This window comes from Dasypus novemcinctus, chromosome 4, assembly GCF_030445035.2.
Source record: "Dasypus novemcinctus isolate mDasNov1 chromosome 4, mDasNov1.1.hap2, whole genome shotgun sequence".
In the NCBI taxonomy this organism is placed as follows: Eukaryota; Metazoa; Chordata; class Mammalia; order Cingulata; family Dasypodidae; genus Dasypus; species Dasypus novemcinctus.
This window is the reverse complement of record NC_080676.1, coordinates 28,378,375-28,401,056: the sequence shown is the minus strand read 5'-3', so window position 1 is coordinate 28,401,056 and position 22,682 is coordinate 28,378,375. Positions and strand designations below refer to the sequence as shown.

At 36.4% G+C, this 22,682-nt stretch overlaps 1 protein-coding gene across 3 annotated transcripts in view; it reads right to left on the bottom strand.

The window, feature by feature from the left end:
* RSRC1 (arginine and serine rich coiled-coil 1) overlaps positions 1-22,682 on the bottom strand; it is a 461,399-nt gene that overhangs the window by 426,532 nt on the left and 12,185 nt on the right. For 2 of the 3 annotated variants that reach the window (XM_012523649.4, XM_058295198.2), the window contains exons 2-3: positions 16,198-16,400; positions 15,559-15,684 (exon numbers count right to left, since the gene is read on the bottom strand). In XM_012523649.4, coding sequence (XP_012379103.1) covers positions 15,559-15,684; positions 16,198-16,391 — 320 coding nt within the window. In that variant the 5' untranslated portion in view covers positions 16,392-16,400. The remainder of the gene's footprint in view (positions 1-15,558; positions 15,685-16,197; positions 16,401-22,682) is intronic. The other variant, XM_058295200.1, reaches the window with a different exon arrangement.

The window sequence follows — 22,682 nt, the reverse complement described above, 5'->3', positions numbered from 1 at the left end:
AAGTCAAGAAAAAGATCCAAGTACTTATAGAGATTTAGTATATTTGATTTAGTATATTTGAAATGGTGATGGTGATATAACAACAGCCAACTGGAAAAGATGAAGGTATACCTTACACCATACACTAGAAAAAATCCAAATAGATCAAGGATCTACATGTAAAAAAATGAAGTCAAACAAATATACTAGAAGAAAACCTCAGTGAACTCTTCTATGTGCTGGATGTAAGGAAAGACTTTCTCTATGTCCTGCATGTAAGGAATGATGCAAAAAAGAAAAGAATAAAAAATTTGACTACATTTTTAAAAATTTTTAAAAAAACAAACCTTCACATGACCAAGAGTACCATAAGCAAAGACAAAAATCAACTGAAAACTAAAAGAAAATATTTGAAACATGTATGTACACTAAAAGGCAAATATCTTTAATATGTAACTCTTAAAAATTGAAAGAAAAAAGGCCAAAATTCCAAAAGATATGAACAATTTATGCAAGCAAAAAAAAACATAGAAAAAAAGGTCCTGAAACATAAAAAGATATTCAACTTCACTTATGAGAAAAGAAATGAAAACTAAAACTAAACTGAGATACCATTTCTCATAAGTAAGACTGACAAACATTTAAAAATATGACAATGCATTCTGTTGGTGAGGCTGGACTGGGAAACAGAACTCTCAAACACTGCTGATAAGAATTTGGCCATTTCTCACAAAACTACAAATATAATTACCTTTTGATCTAGTAAACCTACTTCAAGGAGTTTGAAGATATGTCTTTGAAGATACATCTCCAACAATACAAAAATACCTATGTACAATGTTACTCATGGCAGCAATTTTGGGACTACAAAATACTAGCAGTACCCAAAATGCCCAATATATAGGAGAGCAGCTAAAGAAACTATGATAGTCACTAATAGGAATACTAAGCAGCTATTTTTTTAAATCCCTAAAAATTTATATAGAGTGATTTCTAAAATATTAGTTAAAAACAAGCAAAGTAAAAGAGTATCTACAGTATATTAACATAGAACTAATTATTTGTTAAAAAGATAATCCATAAACTAAGACTGTTTGCTTAGAGGCTGGGTTGGAGGGAACCGAAGGGAGGAGGGGGACTAATACTAATCTAAGTAAACTTTTAGTATAGCGCTGCCTTTTGGAACCATATTAGTGCTCCACATACTAAAATAAAATAGAAAGGAGGAAGGGAAGGAAAGAAAGAAAAATAAGCAAAAAGTTTATGGGGAAAAATTATTTTTAAGAAATATAAACAGAAACAGACCTATTCCAAAATGAAGAACCTACACTGAAGGAAGGGAGTGGTGGAAGAACTAACAAATAATTTTGTAACACATTATTTTGATTATAGATCTTCAGTGTAAAGATAAAAAGAACTGTAAATAAATACTAAATTCTAGTTCATAAATGTATTTTGCATAGTGATACACATTAGCAATTCCAATGCTACTATATTCTATAATTGAGAAAATAAGTAAAAATACTGTGGATAATAGGAGCAAGTTTCTCACTACTGGAAAAGAAAGTGGTGTGATACACATCATAACATGAGTACTTTCAGAACATTAAATATATATGTATACACAAAAAAGCGTAATCACACAATCATTCTATAAACTTATCCATGGAAATTGCAGTAAACTTCAAACATTTTACTTCAAACTCCTGTAATCTTCCAACACACCTCATGCTTATATTACTTTTTTGTACATTAAACAAAGTTTTCTGAAAGTATTTGACATTTGATAACAGAAATCACTCTTTTCTATTAAAAAGCAAACTACTCACAGAGATCACTAGGCATTCATTCCCATTGTGAAGCCATGCTTCCCTTGGCTGTATTCCCAACTGCGCAGTTCAAAACTTTCCATATTTTTCTCTCACACTGCTCTCCTCCTACCTTCTTCATTCACATCATATAGTCTCCATGAAGCTGTCTTCCACTGGTACCATTGTTCATCTTAACTTGGATCAAATTTTGGAGTGGCTGGGGCTATTTCAAGCAATCAGCAGCCAGCAAGAGCAAAGGCTTCACATTTCAAAACCTTAGGCAGCTGCAGTTAGTACAACAAAACTCCACACACTCAGGTACCAGGGGTCACTAAGATCTACGGTTGTCTCCAGGTGAGTAGTCTCTTGAGAATCCCCCACATTGGTCCTAAAAACTGAGAGAGTTCTTAAGCATTTCCAGGTATTTCTGAGTAATCAATCAGCTTTCAAGCTTCAAGTTGAAATTATCAGTAAGAGATTTCCTGACCTTGATGCTCTGAACCCTTCCAAAGGTTCTATAGCATTTTAATTCCTTTTGTTAAAACCCTTCAAATTTGAACTGAATGACTTCTTTTTTACTAACCAAATTAATTGACTGATAAGAGTGTTCATAAAAGAACACTGTAAACTAGATAAGACCATACAAAGATAGGGTATTATTTTTCTGTTTCACTTGATAGGAAATTTCTATTGAGATTGTTTCCTGGTAAAATAAGCCTTTCTGTAGACAAATCAATACATCCAAAATAAAACTTTCCTCCTGCAAATCAATAAAACAATAAAACCTTTCCTTGCTGAAAAACCTAGCCTTCTATGTAACTTCATTTTCTTAATTAATCATTCATTAAATCAATGCATGTTTACTGAGCTCCTACCTAAAACAAAGCACTATGCTAGGTACCAAGAGATTCCCCTCCAAGAATGTACAATATATGAGAATAACAAAAGCATAAATATTTATAATACAACTCTTAAAAATCATGTACTACATGTGATATGGGTTAGAAAAATTACCAACTAAATTCAACTTGGGGGAGAAAGTAAATATCAAAGGATTTAAGGAGAGAAGTGGACTTGGCCCAATGGATAGGGCATCCGCCTACCACATGGGAGGTCTGCGGTTCAAACCCCGGGCCTCCTTGGCCCGTGTGGAGTTGACCCATTCACAGTGCTGATGCACACAAGGAGTGCCCTGCCACGCAGGGGTGTCCCCGTGTAGGGGAGCCCCACGCACAAGGAGTGCGCCCCATAAAGAGAGCCACCAGCGCGAAAGAAAGTGCAGCATGCCCAAGAATGGCATTACACACACGGAGAGTTGACACAACAAGATGATGCAAAAAAAAGAAACACAGATTACCAATGCCGCTGATAAGAAGTGGTCACAGAAGAATACACAGCAAAATAAATAATAAAGTAAAAAATAAATCTTTTAAAAAAAAAGGATTTAAGGAGATTCCAGATGGGACTGCACCCACAGACTCTATGAACAACTAACTAAAACTGGCAGAGTAATCCTCCCTAAAACTTTAGAAAATATTGAAAGGGTTGCAGAAACTTGATAAGTGCCAACTCAAGAAAACATAGCTTTAAAATTGGTAGGAGGAAAACAAAAATCAGTAGGAGAAGCTTGTGGCACCTCTCCATCCCCCCACCTCTCCTATGCAGTATGGAGCTGACCTGGGTTTCAACTGAGGGTACTGGCTGCATTTTGGAAGGAATAGAGTTACCCCCATGTACAAACTGGGGTGACTGGTGCAGGTGCCAGTCTATCAGGGGGCACTGTGAAGGACTGAACTAGGACACTCCTTTCTAGCTCCCTTTCCAAATGCCTGTCCAGCAACTGTAGAACACAGTGGAATCAGGGGTTAGCAGTTGAGATTCTATCTCAAAAGAAGTAAAGGACACATTCTGATTCCAGTCAACAGGGGAACTCATAAGGCCACCATCAGGCACAAGCCCAGGACAAGACCCAGGCTCAGAAAAGCGGCAGTCAACCCTAACTTCATTTTTGCCACTGGTTAAACTTCTTCAAAGGATGGCTAAACTCTGAAGAACAGCACTAATAAAAAGTCAATTTGCAAAGACTGCAAAAGGTATTTTTTGCATTGATTTTACGTATTTGTTACAGTTGGCATTCAGGAAAATCTGTCATATAATTATCTAGATACAAACTTAAGGAACAAAGAGCACGGGAATTAAAAGGCAAAATTAGCACATTCAAATATTAAAATGTAAAGTGTGCAACAAACGATTACAAGACAAACACAGGAAGAGGAACTGAAAGGAACTAGGTAAGATTCAGGAATTACAAATGAAGAACACTAGACATTAGAAATACCACACAAAACTTTTTTAAAAATGATCTTTAATATGCTCAGAAGATAAAGGAAAACAAAAGACTAAAGAACTAAGAATCTCAGGAAAATGATTTATAAACAATATAATAAGTTCAATAAAAAGACAACAAACAGAAATACTAGAGTAGAAGATCAATATAAAAGAAAAGAAAAATTCCTTAGAGAGTTTCAATAGCCGACTGGAGCTGCCAGAAAAAAGAATCAGGGAACTCAAAGAAAACACAACTGCAATCAATAAAGGCTAAGGAATAGAAAGACAAAAAATGGAAAAAGTGAAAAGAGAAAAGAGACCTAAGGGGCAACAGCAAGGATACCAATTTCCACATTTTGGAAGTCCTACAAAGAAAGGGGAAAAGGATGATTCCAAATTGTAATAGCAGAATACTACTGAAATTTTAATAAAGGACAGGAATAAACAAATTCAAGAAACCCAATGAAGCCCAAACAAGATAAACTCCAAGAGAACCACATAAAAGTCAAACTACTGAAAGACAAGGACAAGACAAGGAGTGATCTGAGAGCTCCAAGAATAAAGCAACACGTTCTACACAAGGGAGTCTCAATAATATCACGTACCAGTTTTTCATCAGAAACCATGGAGGTAAGAATGCAGCAGAATGAAATATGAAAAATGCTGAAAGAAAAGAATTGCCAATGGAAAATTTTATACCCAGCAACACTATTTCAAAAATTAGGGAGATACAAAGATATTTGCAGATAAACAAAAGCTGAAGGAGTTTGTCATCACTAGACCGGCCCTACAAGCAATGCTAAGGGAAGTTCTTCAGAATGAAAGGAAAGAACACTAAATTTATATCAAAGCGGCATAAAGACAGACCTGCTAGTAAAGTTAACCAAATGGGTAATTATAAATACAAGTACAACTTAATTTTTGGTAGTAATTACACATTTTACTTTTAACAAGTTCTAAAATTCAAATGCATAAAAGTTATGATAAATCTACAATTTTGACATACAATGTAAAAAGATATAATTTGTAACAAACTTTTTTAAAAGGTGGGGGTTGGAGAGGTATAGGAACAGTGTTAGTGTATGCTAGTTAAGTTAAGTTGGTATCAAAGCAAACATTATTGTGATAGATTTAGGACATTTAATTTAAGCCCCCACAGGAACTGCAAAGCAAATACCTGAAAATATATACAAAAGAAAATGAGGAAGGACTCAAAATGGTACAATTCAAAAATCAAGTAGATATGAAAGGAGGCATTTGCAAAAGAATTGAGAAAAAAAGGTTTAAGACTTAAAACACCAGGCAGAATAAAGTACTACATTATCAGAAGTTACTTTATTTTTATTTTTTTAATGATTTATTTTATTTATTTCTCCCTATGCCCTCGTTGTTTGTGCTCACTGTTCATTCATTGTGTGCTCACATTCCTTTTTTTAGGAGGCACCAGGAACTGAACCGCAGGGCCTCCCATGTGGGAAGGAGGCACCCAATCTGTTCCCTGCTTTGTTGCGTCTTTCATTATGTTTTCCTCCCTGTGTCTCTTGTTGCATCATCCTTTTGCATCAGTTCCCCGCACCAGCCTGCCATATCAGCTCACAGTCCTGCTCATCCTCCCCAGGAGGCACCAGGAACTGAATCCAGGACCCCTCCACATGGTAGGCAGGAGCTCAATCGTTTGAGCCACATCTGCTTCCTCAGAAATTACTTTAATTAAATAAATAAATTAAACTTTCCTGTCAAAAATTAGAGATTGGCAGAATGGATTTTAAAAAAAGCAGGACCCCACATCATGCAGTTTATAAGAGACTCACCTTAAATTCAAACACATGAGTAGGTTGAAAGTAATAGGATGGAAAAAAAACATACCAATGCAAATAGTAACAAAAAGAGAGCTGGGGTAGCTATATTAATAACATATCAAATAAACTTTAAGTCCAAAACTGTTATGTGGAACAAAAGAGTCCACTATATATTGATAAAGGGGTCAATTCAACAAGAAGACCTAATAATTATAAATAATGGCAGAGCTGCAAAATATATGAAGCAAATACTGACAGATCTTAAGGTAGAAATAGACAGTTCTACATTAATAGTAGGCAACTTCAATAATAGATACTACATCAAGACAGAAGATGAATAAGGAAATAGAAAATATGAAAGATACTCTAAAGTCTAAACCAACTAGACTAAACAGACATACATAGAAAACTTTATCCAACAGCAGCAAGATACACAATCTTCCTTGGCACACATAGGTCATTCTCCAAGATAGACTGCATGTTAGGTACCAAAACAAGTCCCAATAAAGTTTTAAGTATTGAAGTCATACAATTTATCTTCTTCAACCACAACATAATAAAGATAGAAATAAATAACAGAGGGAGAACTGGAAAATTTGCAAATATGTGGTATTAAACAACATACTCTTAAACAACTAATGGGTCAAAGAAGAAATCACAAGGGAAATTAGGAAATATCTTGAGATGAATGGAAATTAAAACACAATATACTAAAACATACAGGATCTGGCAAAGACAGTTAAGGTATATCCAAATAAATGAGGATGTACCTTAATCCAACATGGCTGACGTTCTTATGAGCAAACAAATTGGACACAGGAAGAGGAGCCACAGGAAGAGCAGACTGCAAATCAACAGAAATTAGAGAAAAGGGAAACAACACCACCACATGCATTGCCATGTAACAGAAAAGCCAAGGACCAAAGATCATGAGGAGGTAGGGCCAGAAAAACACAGAATTTGGGAAGAAACCATTACCTTACTGATGCCTCAGTTTGGGTCTTCTAGCCCCAAAACCCTGAGCCATAAATCTCATTCTTTAAGCCAATGCATCATATGGTGTTTGTTTTTGCAGCTGAGAAACTAAAAACAGCGGTTCCAAGAGAGAAATTTATAACTCTTATTTGCTTACATTAAAAAAGAAAAGGGGGATTTCCAAGAAGATTTCATTTTAGTAGGAAGGCAGGGCTCAACTTCCTCACAAAAACAATGAAGGAGGGCAAAAAGCTGCCATAAGGAGCTGCTTTGAGGATCTGCCCACAAGGGCAAGGGACAGAGAGACAAAGAAGCTGAAATGAAAACTGTGAGTTACTAGCCCCTGCAGCACCCACCTCCCACCTTCAAGGAGCACAGCGTGAATATAACCTGTGGCTCACTGCAGCCAACCGAGAGGGAAACAGACATCTTCCTTCCAGGGAAAAGGGAGTATTTGGTGGAGTCTGGTTCTCTTCAGTGACTTTGGCCAACAGAGCCTGCTTTGAATCTAGACTCAGGTCAGACTAGAATCACTGGCAAGGGGAGGTTGAAAGAGATACCTCCTTGAAAAGAGTTTGCCTAGAATGCCATCTGTTGGCTGGCCAGGAAACTGCAAGGAGAAAAAACACTTTGGAGTCTCTCATCCCAAGCCCCTTGGATCATATCTGCATCCCATTAGTGAGTCCCTGGTCCTATTTTATAACTTAAGCTAAGCAATTTTAAAGACTTAGAATAAGTTGAACAAAAAATAAAAGAAATTCTATACAGAACTTATGGAAATGAGAGACACAGTAGATGAGATTAAAAATACATTAGAGGGAAGCCCAACAGATAGGGCATCCGCCTACCACATGGGAGGTCCAAGGTTCAAACCCAGGGCTTCCTGACCCGTGTGATGAGCTGGCCCATGTGCAGTGCTGATGCACGCAAGGAGTGCCCTGCCACGCAGGGGTGTCCCCCGCATAGGCATATTTGAGGAAATAATGACTGAAAATTTCCCAACCCTTATGAAAAACATAAATATCAATATCCAAAAAAAGACAACACAACCCAAACAGAATAAACCTGAAGAGACCTCCTCCGAGACACTACTATTCAGAATGACAAATACAAGAGATAAAGAGAGGATTCTGAAAGCAGCAAGAGAAATGCAAAGCATCACATACAAAGGAACCTCAATAAGACTAAGTGCCGATCTTGCACCAGAAACCATGGAGGTGAGAAGACAGTAGTATGATGTCTTTAAGGTACCAAATGAGAAAAACTGCCAACCAAGAATTCTTTATCTGGCAAAACTATCCTTCAAAAATGAGGATGAGTTTATAATCTTTACAGACAAACAGAAACTGAGAGTATGCTACCAAAGATCAGATTTACAAAAGATATTAACAGCCAATAGACTTGGAGAAGAGTGCAGAAATGAAGATTATTTGTAAGGGTAACTTAAAGGGTAAAAAGGCATACATTAGTAAAATATGATGACAGAAAGCCAAAGGAAAAAATGGACAAGGTAATTAACACCTTTAGAGTAATAACAATGAATGTTACTGGACTGAACTCCCCAATCAAAAGCCACAGATTGACAGAATGGATTAAAAAAATATGAGCTATCTATGTGCTATCTACAAAAGACTCATATCAGATAAGAACACAATCATGCTGAAAGTGACAGAAACAATCCCTGAGGGAGCTCATATATTGGAACTCTTGCCCAAAGACTTAAAATTAACCATATGAAATACATTCAAAGAGCTAATGGAATCCACATACAAAGAACTAAAGCAAATTAGGGAAACATCATCAAAACAAATTAAAGACAAAGAATCTGTAAAAAGGAACCAAACGTAAATGTTGTAGACTAAAAGCACAGAAATTGAAATGAAAACCACATTAATGAGACACATTCAACAGCAGATCTGAAGAGGCAGAGTAAAGGATCAGTAAACTTGAAGATAAAACAATATAAATGATCCAGTGTGAAGAGCAGAAAGAAACATTAATGAAGAAAAATGACTAGAATCTAAGGGACCTGTGGAACACCATAAAACACACCATTATATGCATTAAGGAGTCTAAAAAGGACAAGCTATGAAGGGGCCAAAAAGTATTTTAAGAAATAATGATTGAAAACTTCCCAAATCTAATGAAAGACATGAAAATACACACCCAGGACGCTCAACAAATTCCAAGCAGCATAGATTCTAAGAGATGTACACCAAGACACATGACAGCAAAACTGTCAAAATCCAGAAACAAAGAGAGGATTTTGAAAACAGCAAGAGAATAGAGACATGCCATATGCAAGGGATTTCCAATATGATTAACAGCAGATTTCTTACCAGAAACCATCAAGGCCAGTTGTCAGTGGGACGGCACATTTAAAGTCCTTAGAGAAAAAAAAAAACTGTCAACCAAGAATTCTATATCTGACAAACTTTCATAAATGAAGGTGAAATTAAGACATTTACAGATAAACGAAAGCTAAAAAAGTCCATGACCAGAAGATTGGCCCAACAAGAAATGCTGAAGAGATTCCTTCAGGATGAAATAAAAAGATACTAGATAGTAACTGGAAGCCATAAGAAGAAATAAAGAACACTGGTAAAGGTAACTTGTATTTTTCAGTTTGTAGCTGCTTTAATATGAATTAACAAGCAAAAGTGTAAAATAACATTATACCTTGACGTTAATGGACAGATATGTATAAAGATGTAATCTGGGGGGATAACAATATAAAGGGGAGAATTTGAGAAATGCAAGAGTATCAAGTCTATATATTAATGAAACTACATTGGTACCAGTCTAAATAGATTGTTATTAATATAATATGTTCACAAATTATATATATTATATTATATATATATTATATTATATATATATATTACTTTGTATATATTTACAAAGGTAACCACTACGAAAATAACTTTAAAAATAGAGAGAAGAGAAAAGAAAAGAAAAAGTAAATCAAAATGTTTGTATTAGACAGGATTCTCTAGGGAAATAAAGAACAGGAGATATACAGGCAGGTCGCAAGTCATGAACTCCAATGGAGGCTTTTAATGAATTCCCCAGAAGAAGAAGACTAGCTAAAACAGAGACAGAAATTCTCCCTTCTCTTCCAGGTTCTGTGATATTTAACTTCTTGCTTCTGGGGCTTTCTTTCTCTATGTCTGAATTTCATTCAGTTAATAAAGGACTCCAATAATAAGATAGAGATCATCCTTATTGGTATGGACCACACCTTAACTGAAGCAACCTCATCAAAAGGTCCTACTTACAATGAGTTCACATCCATAGGAATAATTAAGTTTAAGAACGGAGCTCCAAACTACACACTATACCCTCTGGACCCCAAAATGACATGTTCTTTCTGCTTGCTAAATGCATTCATTCCATAACAACATCCCAAAAGCCTTAAGTCCAGGACAGATTGTATGTTAGGTGACAAATAAAATCTTAATAAAATTAAAAAATATTGAAATCATACAAATTAATCATCCCAGTCCACAATGGAATAAAGCTAGAAATCAATGACAGAAGGAAACCTAGAAAATTTACAAATAAGTGGGAAGTAAACAATGCACAAATAACAATCAATGTATGCAAGAAGAAATCACAAATGAAATTAGGAAATAATTCAGATGAATGAAAACAAAATACAACACACCAAAACTTATGGGATGTAGTGAAGGCAATGCTCAAAGAGAAATCTGTAGCTCTATACATTAAAAAAGAAGGAAGTTCACAAATCAATAACTTAACCTCATACCTAAAAAAACTAGAACATGAAGAGCAAACTAAACCCTAAGTAGAAGGAAGGATATATTAATAGTAAAGATTAGAGCAGGGATAAATTAAATAGACAATACAAAAAAAACAGCAAGAATCAACAAAACCTAAAGTTGTTTTTTTTAAAAACCAATAAAACTAACTAATCTTAACCAGACTGATGCAGAAAAATAGAGAGAAAGGATGTAAGTAACTACAACCACAAAAGAAAGTGGAGACATTACTACCAACCTTACAGGAATAAAATAGATTATACAATGGTACTATGCCAACAAATGAAAAAAACCTAGATGAAATGAACAAATTCTCAGAAACATACAAAGTACTGAAGAAACAGAAAATTTCAACAGATCCATAAAAAGTGAAGAAATTGAATATGAATTAAAAACCTCCCAACAGAGAAAAGTCCCTAACCAGATATCTTCACTGCTGAAACCTGCCAAACATTTAAAGATTTAATGCCAATCCTTTTCAAACTCTTCAAAAAAATACAAGTGAAGGGATTACTTCCTAACACATTCTTTGAGACTAGCATTACAATGATACCAAGCCTGATAAAAACAGCATAAGAAAGAAAATTTCAGACCAGTATCTTTTATGAATAGACACAAAAAATCTAAACAAAGTACTAGCAAACCAAGCCTAACAGTATTTTAAAAGGATTATATTACAGAAATGGGATTTATTCCAGAAATGCAAGAGCAGTTCAACACAAGAAAATTGGTCAATGTAAAACACCAAATTAACAAAATGAAGGGGGAAAAAAATATGATCATCAATTGATACAGAAAAGGCATTTGACAAAATCCAACATCCTTTCAGATATAAACACTCAAAACTAGGAACAGTAGGGAACATCTCAATATGATAAAGGCATATATGGAGGAAGCAAATGTGGCTCACTCAGTTGAGCACCCACCTACTGCACGGGAGATCCCGGGTTCAGTTCCCAGTGCCTCCTAAAAAGATGATGAACAACAACAACAACAAAAAAATGATAAACAGTCATAGCACACAACAGACACAGAGAGCAGACAGTGAGCACAAACATTGGTGGGGAGGGGGGGAAATAAAATAAACTCTTAAAAAGGGGGGAGCACATATGAAAAACCTATAGCAAATATCATACTCAATGGTGACAGGTTGAAAGCTTTCCCCTCAAAACCAGAAACAAGACAAGGGTGCCCAGTTGCACCACTGTTACTGAATATTGTAGTGGAAGTTCAAGGTAGAATAATCAGACAAGAGAAAAAATAAAAGGCATCCAAATTGGAAAGGAAGAATTGAAATTTCCTATTTGCAGATAACATGATTCTATATCTAAAAAATTCCAAAGAATCCACAAAAAAACTACTAGAGCTTATAAACCACTGGAATAGAATTGAGAGTCCAGTGCTAAATTCACATACCTACGGGCAGATAATTTTTCAACAAGGATTCCAAGTCCATCAATGGGGAAAGAACAGCCTCTTAAATAAAGGGTACTGGGACAACTGGAAATCCACATGCACAAGAAGGAATGTGGATCTCTCTCTTACCATATATAATAACTAATATAGGGAAGCAGATTTGGCCCAATGGATAGGGCATCTGCCTACCACATGGGAGGTCCAAGGTTCAAACCCAGAGCCTCCTGACCCATGTGATGAGCTGGCCCAGATGCAGTGTTGATGCACACAAGGAGTGCCATGCCACACAGGGGTGTCCCCCACATAGGGGAGCCCCATGTGCAAGGGGTGTGCCCCCAGAGGAAGAGTCGCCCTGCATGAAAAAGTGCAGCCTGCCCAGGAATGGCAACATGCACAAGAAGAGCTGACACAGCAAGATGACGCAACAAAAAGAGACACACATTCCGGGTGCTGCTGACAAGAATACAAGAGGACACAGAAGAACACACAACGAATAGACAGAGAGAGCAGACAACTGGGGGGGGGGGGCGAGGAGAGAGATAACAAAAGAGAAAGTAATTAAATGGGATTTCATGAAATTTTAAAACTTTTTTTTTTGGAGGTACTGGGGGCTGGGGATTGAACACAGGACCTTGTAACTGGGAAGCTAGCACGCAACCACTGAGCCACATCAACTTCCCTGAGTTGTGTTTTGTTTTTTTTTCAGAGGGCACCGGGAACCGAAACAGGACCTCCCATGTGAGAGGCAGGCGCTCAACTGCTTGAGCCTCATTCCACTCCAAATTTTAAAACTTTTGAGTATCAAAGGACATTATCAAAAAGTAAAAAAGACAAAAAGACAGCCTACAAAATGGGAGAAAATATCTGGAAATCATATATCTGGTAAGTGTTTAATATCCATAATATATTAAGGACTTCTGCAATTCAACAACCAAAAGACCAACAATCCAATTAAGGATTTGAATACACTCTTCTCTAAAGATGAAATCCAAATGGCCAAAAGTAAATGAAAATATGTTCAAGATCAGTAACTGTTAGAAAAATACAAATTAAAACTATAATGAGATACCACTTAAACACACTAGGATGGCTATTATTTTAAAAACTAAAAATAGCAAGTGTTAGAAAGTACGCGCAGATACATTGTTGGTGAGAATGTAAAATGTTGCATCCACTGTGGAAAGTAATTTGGCCCATCCTCAGAAAATTAAACGTAGGACCAAGCAATTCCTCTCCTAGGTACACACAAAAGAACTGAAAGCAGGGACTTGAACAGATATTTGTATACCAATGTTCGTAGCATCATTATTCACAATTGCCAAAAGGTGGAAGCAACCTAAGCGTCCATCAAAAGATGAATGGATAAACAAAATGTGATATACATACATGTATATATACAATGATATATTATTCTCTGTAAAAAGAAGTCAAGTGCCGGTACATGCTGCAATATGGATGAATCTTGAAGATAGCATGTTGAATGAGAGACACAAAAGAACAAATATTGTATGACACTCTATTATTTATCTTACATGAAAAACTTAGAGCAAGCAAATTCATAGAGACAGAAAACAGAGGAGTGGTTACAAGGAGTGATGGGAGGAGGCATTAGGGAGTTATTACAAAATGAGTATTAGTTTTGGTTTAAGATGATGAAAACAGTCTGGAAATAGAGAGTAGTGAAAGTTACACACTACTGTCAATTCAAAGAATTTGCCACTTAAAATGATTAAAATGATCTCTACATTATGTATATTTTACCACAATTAGACATAAATGATTTTTTTAAAAAAGAGCTCAAATCAGAAATGAGAGACTCAACCTCACAAGTAGAGAATCTACTAAAAAAAGAGCAAACTAAACCCAAAGAAGGAAGAAAAGATTAGAACATAGATAAATGAAACAGAAAATTGAAAAACAATAATCAAGAAAACCAAAAATTGAAAAAAATCAACACTGACAAACATTTAGCTAGAATGATGAAGAAAAAATAAGACAACGTATATAATTAAAATAAAAATGAGGGAAACGGACTTTGGCCCAGTGGTTAGGGCGTCCGTCTACCATATGGGAGGTCCGCGGTTCAAACCCCGGGCCTCCTTGACCCGTGTGGAGCTGGCCATGCACAGTGCTGATGCGCGCAAGGAGTGCCGTGCCACGCAAGGATGTCCCCCGCGTGAGGGAGCCCCACGCACAAGGAGTATGCCCGTGAGGAAAGCCACCCAGCGTGAAGAGAAAGAGCAGCCTGCCCAGGAATGGCGCCGCCCACACTTCCCGTGCCGCTGACGGCAACAGAAGCGGACAAAGAAACAAGACGCAGCAAATAGACACCGAGAACAGACAACCAGGGGAGGGGGGTAAATTAAATAAATAAATAAATAAATCTTTAAAAATAAAAATAAATAAAAAATAAAAATGAAAGAGGGACATTAGTACCCACAAAAAAATAAAAAGGATTAAAGGAGGATTCTATGAACTTTATGACAATAAATTAGATAATCTAGAAAAAATGGACAAATTCCTAGAACGCACAAACTACCTGCCCTAAATCAAAAAGAAACAGGCTATCTCAACAGACCAATAATAAGTAAACGAATCACTAACCAAAAATCTCCCAACAAGGAAAAGTTCAGGACAAGATGGTTTTACTCATGAATTTTACCAAATATTCCAAGAATTAATACCAAACCTGGTCAAACTCTTCAACAAAACTTAAGAGGCAACACTTAACTCCTTCTATCAGCCGAGTATCACCCTAATACCAAAGCCAGATAAAAAGACCACAAGAAAAGAAAATTACACACCAATAAACCTTATGAATATAGATTCAAATATCCTCAACAAAATGCTAGTAAACCAAATCCGAAAGCACATAAAAGAATTATATACCTTGATCAAGTGGGACTTATCCCAGGGATGAAAGACTGGTTCAACATAATAAAATACACACTGATGTTTCAAAGAAAAAAATCTATTCTGTTTTCCACACCCCTTTGCAATGTAACTTCACTGCTTTCCCCATCAAGAGATGAAGCCTATTTCATTACCGCTTGAATCGGGGCTGGACTTTTGACTTCCTTTGACCAAAAGAAAATAAAGTAGGAGTGATAATGCATTACTTCTGAGGCTAGACCTTAAGCAATTTTTGAATCTTTTGCTCTTACCATCTTGAAAAACTCATGCTACCACCATGTAAAAAACCCCAAACTGGTCTACTGAAGAATGAGAGGCCATGGAAGACCTGAAGCACCCTGGCCATCAGACAGAATCAAACATTGCATACATGAGTGAGGCCGTAGGGAACCATCCATTTCATATCAAGCTGTCAGTTGACTACAACAATATGACTCAAAGAACTGCCAGTTGAGCTCAGTCAAAATTATAAAACTGCAAGAAAACAAGTGACTGTTGCTTTAAGTCACTAAATTTGGTATAGTTTGTTACAAGGCGATAAATGTTGTACCATACCTTCTTGTTCTGCTTTTGGATCTAGACCTCTGAACTCTATAGGATTTCCCTCGACCCCTTGAACGACTTCGACTTCGTTTTCTTCTAGAGCCATAAGAAGAGCTACTGCTTGATCGATGCCTGCGTCTGAATTAAGATATAATCAAATATCATTGCTAGAAAATTTTCTGTAATGGACATTAAGGAGAAATCTTCTAGATTCTACAGAATCATGTCATTTTTACTATACAAAGAAGGTAATCATAGCTCATCTCTCTCTTCCCTTGAAACAAAATAAAGACATATTAAAATATTTTTTCTCTTCAACAGATGACTAATTAATGATTCCATCAGCTACTAATTAAGGTATTATTGGCTCTTAAGTAGTATACAATGCTTCCAATATTACCAGATAGTATAAGAACTAAAGTGGTTTATATCTATTTATCTACAAAGAACAGGTAAAGGGTGAGGACACTAGTCCTTTGGCTGGGCCTGGTGGGGGGAAAAAAAAAAGCCTCTGGGTTGGGACTTAACCCTCATAAATATATAAGTATTAAACAAAAAATGTTTTACCCAGCAAAATTAAAACCACAAAAATACATGAACACTAGAGAATATTATCCTTAGTACTATATAAATAAACGTTATGAAAATTACCTTCTATCATAAGAATGTGAACGAGGCTGAATATCTCTGGACCAAGATCTTGATTTTGACCTTGATTTCCTTCCACCTTTCTTTCGGTTATACGTTCTACTATCTGAAGAACTACTAGAAGATGACCGTCTCCGGTGTTTCTTTTTTCTCTTACTTCTGCTTTCTTCTTCAGTATCTGATGACCGGCGTCCCATTTCTATAAGCTTAAATTAAAAGAAAATTGTTAGGGTACAATGAGTGACACTTAACAGAGCAATTTTTTGTAAAAATCCATAAATATTTTAAAAGTCTTAGGTAAACTTTGAATGTGCTTGGTTTGTTTGTTTGTTTTTTAACAGGACATGAGAAATAGTTCTAGTACAGTCCTTTAGGAATAAAGGAATAGAATAAAATTAAGTAAAATAAAATTTTTAGAATTTTATGAACAATTAAAATTTCTTTCAAATATCTCTCAGAAAACTCAACTCTGACAATGATTCATTATATCAATTTCCTTTTATTTTAACTTTCATATGCCATCAATTAAATGACATTTGGTTTAGGGATTAACTGCCTAATCCTTCAATTTCAGATTCCCTTAAGATAAAAGTTATTTATTATCTTACAGGGTTACATATTGGCTAACTAAAAATCCTAAATATTTAAATGTATAAGGCCTCATTAGTCATTAAAAAAAAGTGCAAATTGAAGAAAAGCACTAAAATCACTTCAACTGTGAAATTTGGGGGAGGAAATACTAATAAAGTACCATGCTAGTCAGATTATTGTGAAGTCAGTCAACTCTTCACACACTACTAGTACCTATATAAAGTGGTTATATAATCCTTTAGAAAACAATTAACTAATTTCAATACAGAGCCACAAAAATGTGGATGCTTTTTCTACTTCTGGTAATACATATAAAATTTTTTTCAAAAATAAGAATATGTTCTTGAAGATATTCATTAAAGTATTATTAAAACTGTATCCACACCTGCTACCATAAAATATGTACATAGAAAAAACAAAAAACATTTTTATTTGATAATATTTAAGTGATAAAACTGGGTAATGTTTTTCTTTTTTCTTTTAAAATGTTTTCTTTTGGCTATGGTAGTATTTGTACATTAAGTATTAAGAGGGAAAAGAATACACAGGAAGGGAAGCAGATGCAGATCAAGTGACAGGGCTTCCGCCTACCATCTGGAAGGACCCAGGTTCAATTCCTGGGACCTCCTGGTAAAAAAGAAGAGAAAGCGTGCCTGTGCAGTGGGCCAGCACCCACGTGGCAAGTCAAATGCCTGCACAGTGAGCCAAGTGTCCACACAGTAAGCCGAGTGCCCACATGGTGAGCTGAGCACCCACACGAGTGCCCATGTGGTGAACTGAGTGCTGTACAGCAAGCTGAGTGCCCACACGGGTGACCGCGTGGTGAGCTGAGTGCCCGTGCAGCAAGCCGAATGCCCACATGGTGAGCAAGTGCCCGCGCAAGTGAGTCATGCAGCAAGATGATGACACAACAAGAGAGACAAAGGAGAGAGTCAAGGTGAAGTGCAGCAGAGACCAGGAACTGACCTCCACATCAGAGGTCCCCAGGATTGAATCCTGGTGAATCCTAGAGGAGAAAGATGAGAAGATTAAAAAAAAAAAAAGAGAGAGAGAGAAATAGATACAGAAGATCATACAGCAAACAGACACAGCAAACTCAGCAGGGCAGAGGAGGGGAGAGGGAAAAGAGAAAAAATGGGGTAAATCTTAATAAAGTCTGTAGTTTGTTAAAAAAAAAAGAATATACAGGAACAAAATCTAAGGTTTTTATATTAAGGAGTTAACTAGGATAAGAAGAAGTTTACTTGTCTTACATTGAAGTTAGTCTTTAGATTCTCATATGCAATCCTATTTTTTTACAAAAAGAGTTATTAGCTATCTTTCAATGCCATTTAAAGCAGGATCCATTCTATGTAATGATTTATATCAAATAAACAAAAATCGCAAATTAATGAAAAATAAAAAGTAATATGCTAAATTACTGCTTTGTTTTTAGAATCATCAGGTGAACCAATCCCTTACTGACTCCAACGCAATATCTCTAATTCTAATTGACAATCACTGTCAGGGTTCAATTCAAAACTTTAAGCTATTTAACTACAGCAAGAATTAAAGACTGTAAATGTAGTTCTAGATCCCCAAGGTATTCACTTTTCTAACATTTTACAGTTTAACAAAACATTAAGAACACTTAGTTTTGAAACTTTCAGTAAATCACTAACATATCTAGCCAGTTTCATCACTGAAAAATGACCATGCTTTTCAGCTTTAAAATATTATGTATCCAGGGAAGCAGACTTGGCCCAGTGGTTAGGGCGTCTGTCTACCACATGGGAGGTCCATGGTTCAAACCCCGGGCCTCCTTGACCCGTGTGGAGCAGGCCCATGTGCAGTGCTGATGCGTGCAAGGAGTGCTGTGCCACACAGGGGTGTCCCCTGCATAGGGGAGCCCCACACACAAGGAGTGCACCCCGTAAGGAGAGCCACCCAACACAAAAGAAAGTGCAGCCTGCCCAGGAATGGCGCCACCCACACTGAGAGCTGACACAACAAGATGACGCAACAAAAAGAAACACAGATTCCCGTGCCGCTGACAACAACAACTGGCAAATAGACACAGAGAACAGACAACTGGGACAGGGCGGGGAGGGGAGAGAAATAAATAAATAAATCTTTGTAAAAAAAGAAGAAGAAAATGTAATCTTTCCTTACAAAAAAAAATATTATGTATACAAAACAATGAGCAAAACAGACAAGGGAGTCAACTCAGTGGAGCCATTATGGTTCAGTGGTTGAGTGCCGGCCTCCCACATACGAGGTCCCAGGTTCAATCCCCAGCCCCAGTACCTCAAAAAAAAAAAAAGAAAGAAAGAAAAACAGAAAAAACTATGTACATTGTGGAGTGGATGTAGTTTAAAAAAAGAAAGAAAGAAAAAATATTAAGTTTATTTATAACAGCATCTAAAGCAATTTGGTATTATTTATGAATTCCAAAAATAGATATTAGATAATGTTTGTAAAATGGTCTGTTCCTCTACATATATTAGATTATATTGGGTTCAAAGGTTTCACTTTTACTTGATTGGGTTGTGATTAGGCCTTTGATTGGGTCCTTGGTTGGGTGGGGACTCACAGAGAAAACTAAATGGCAGAGGAGTTAATTGGAGTTTTGATTCTGGAGCCCAGGAGGTAAGCACACAGAGAAGCAGACATGTGAGGAAAGAGAGAGGTCTCCATTAGACACAGCAGAGGCCCCGGAAAGAGATGAGTTGTTCACCTGACAGTTTAGAGCTAGCTGGCCTTGTGAAGAGAGCAGAGCAGCTGAGTCGGGAGAGAAATGAGCCCCAAGAGAGAGACAAAACTTATCCCAGCCTGTGGCTGAGACTGGAAGAAGCTGGGACCACGGAGCCTTGGGAGGGGAGAAAGACTGAACCCTCACAGACATCATCTGCCATCTTGCATCAACATGTGGCAACAGACTGGGTGAGAATGTACCTCTTATGGTACCTCGAGTGAATTCTTTAGAGCCTTGTGACTGTAAGCTTCTACCTCAAAAAAACACCCTTTATAAAAACCAACCAATTTCTGGTATTTTGCACCAGCACCTTTGGCTGACTAAAACAGCATTTAAAAGAATAAAATACCTAGGAATAAAATAAACCAAGATGGTGAAAGACTTCTACACTGAAAGCTACAAAACACTTTTGAAAGAAATTAAAGAAAAGCTATATAAATAGCAAGACATGGGTGTTCACAGATTGGAAGATTTAATATTATTAGGATGTCAATATTGCCTAAAAGTGATCTATGAACTCAATGCAATCCCTATCAAAATTCCAAAAGCCTTTCTTGCAGAAATGGAAAAGCTGATCCTCAAATTCAAGGGACCCAGAAGAGACAAAACAGTCTTGAAAAAGGAGGACAAAGTTGGAGGACTCACACCTCCTGATTTTAAAACTTACAACAAATCTACAATAAGTAAAACTGTGGTAATGTCATAAGGATGGAAATATAGCCCAACGGAATAGAACTGAAAGTTCAGAAATAAGCCCATGCATTTACGGCCAGTTGATTTTCAACAAGGATGACAATGGAAAAAGAAGAAGAGTCTCTTCAATAAATGGCACTTCAACAACTGGAGATCCACATGCAATATAATGAATGTGAACCCTCTACCTCTCACCACATATATTAACTGATAAACTGGCCTGAAGACCTAAACATAAAATCTAATACTATAAAACTCAAAAAAATAAGGAAAATATACCTTGTATTAGGCAACAGATTCTTAGATTTTACACCAAAAGTATGAGCAACAAAAGGAAAAACTGACAAATGGGACTTCACTAAAATAAAAAAAAAACTTTGGTGTAAAGGACATTATCAAGAAAATAAAAAGGACAACCTACAAAATGGGAGAAAATATTTTAAAACCACATATCTGATAAAGGTTTAATATACAGAATATATAAAAACCCCTACAACAGAAGGACGAACAGCCCAGTTTATAAATGGGCAAAAGATTTGAATAGACATTTCTCCAAAGAAGATATATAAATGGCCAATAAGCATATGAAAAGATGCTCAACATCAGTAAGCTTTAGAGAAAAGTAAATCAAAAATACAATGAGACACCACTTCACACCCACCAGAATGGCTATTACTTGAACAACAGAAAATAGCAAGGGTTGGTGAGGATGCAGAGAAATAGAAACCCTCAAACTTTGCTGATGCAACTGTAAAATGGTGCAGTCACTGTGGAGAACAGTTGGTGTTCCTCAGAAAGTTAACTGTAAAATTACCATATTACCCAGCAATCCCACTTCTAGGTATATACTCAAAAGAACTGAAAGATACTTGTACACAAATTTTTTGTTTTGTTTTGTTTGTTTTGCACACCAACATTTTACAGCAGCATTATCCACAATAGCCAAAAAATGGAAGCAACCCAAGTGTTCATCAACAGATGAATGGATAAACAAAACGTGGCACAGAATGGAATATTATTCAGACATAAAAAGAAATGAAGTGCTAAATGCTACAAGACAAAGATACTACAACTTGAAGACATCATGTTGAGTGAAATAAGCCAGCACAAAATGACAAATATTGTATATGAAATACTCAGAATAAGCAAATTCATAAGGACAAAAAACAAAACAGTGGTTAACAAGAGTGGGGGCTGGGGGTATTGGGATAATAAAAATAGGATGGTGGTGAAAGTTACACAATATTGTCAATATACTTAATGTTGCAGAATTGTTCACTTAAAATAGTTATAACAATGAATTTTATATTATGTACATTTTCCTGAAATAAAAATGTTTTAAAATTTAATATGATTATGAAATTATACACACACATACACACATATGTACTTAATTATATATGTGCATGTATATATTAGCATGTATATACACATATACATATATACACATACATACATGCATATACACATAGCTCCATTAAGGGATATGCAGATATATATAGATAGATTCACTAAGGCTTATACATACAAATGAGCAATAATAAACACCTAACTTTTTTTTTTATGTTCCTGGCTTTTCCTTCCTTTTTTTTTTTTTTGTCTTTAAGCACTTAAGAATTTTTTTTTACCCACAAATTACCACTTAAATTAAGGTGAAGGGAAGTCGATGTGACTCAACTGACAGAGTATCCGCCTACCATACGGGAGGACCAGAGTTCAAACCCAGGGCCTCCTGACCTGTGTGGTCAGCTGCCGTGCGCAAAGAGTGCTGTGCCACGCAGGGGTGTCCCCCTTGTAGGGGAGCCCCACGCACAAGGAGCACACCCCGCAAGGAGAGCCGCCCTGCATGACAAAAGTGCAGCCTGACCAGGCCGCACACACAGAGAGCTGACACAGCAAGATGACGCAACAAAGAGAGACACAAATTCCTGGTGCCACTGAGAATGCAAGCGGACACAGAAGAACACATAGCGAATGGACACAGAGCAGACAATCGAGGGGAATGGGAGAGAAATAAGTAAAAATTTAATCTTTTTAAATAAATTAATTAAGGTGAGTTTTTATTACTCTCTTATTATCTAGTTAAAAAGACACTAAAATGAGAGTAGAGAAATAAAAAGTATAAAGTCATACAGATAAAGAGCCTAAAAGATAAAACAACAGGAATGGTAGATAAATCAACAAATTTTTCACAAATGAAAAACAGATGGCGGATTTACAGCTAAGAAAGCTGAATACCAAGAAACTACAGAGAATTCCAATAAGAGTAAAGTCAATTCACGTGGCAAAAATCAGAAAAGATCAAGAATTCCAAACACCAGATACCACAGCAGACCCAGTGAGGCATGGAACTAAATACAGAGGAATTGGTTGATAAAAGTAGTAGTCTCCTGGGTTCCCTACCCCATCCTACCCAAACAGGTGATTACTCTTACCCAATCCCACCAGAAAAGGAGTTTTGTCTTGGAAA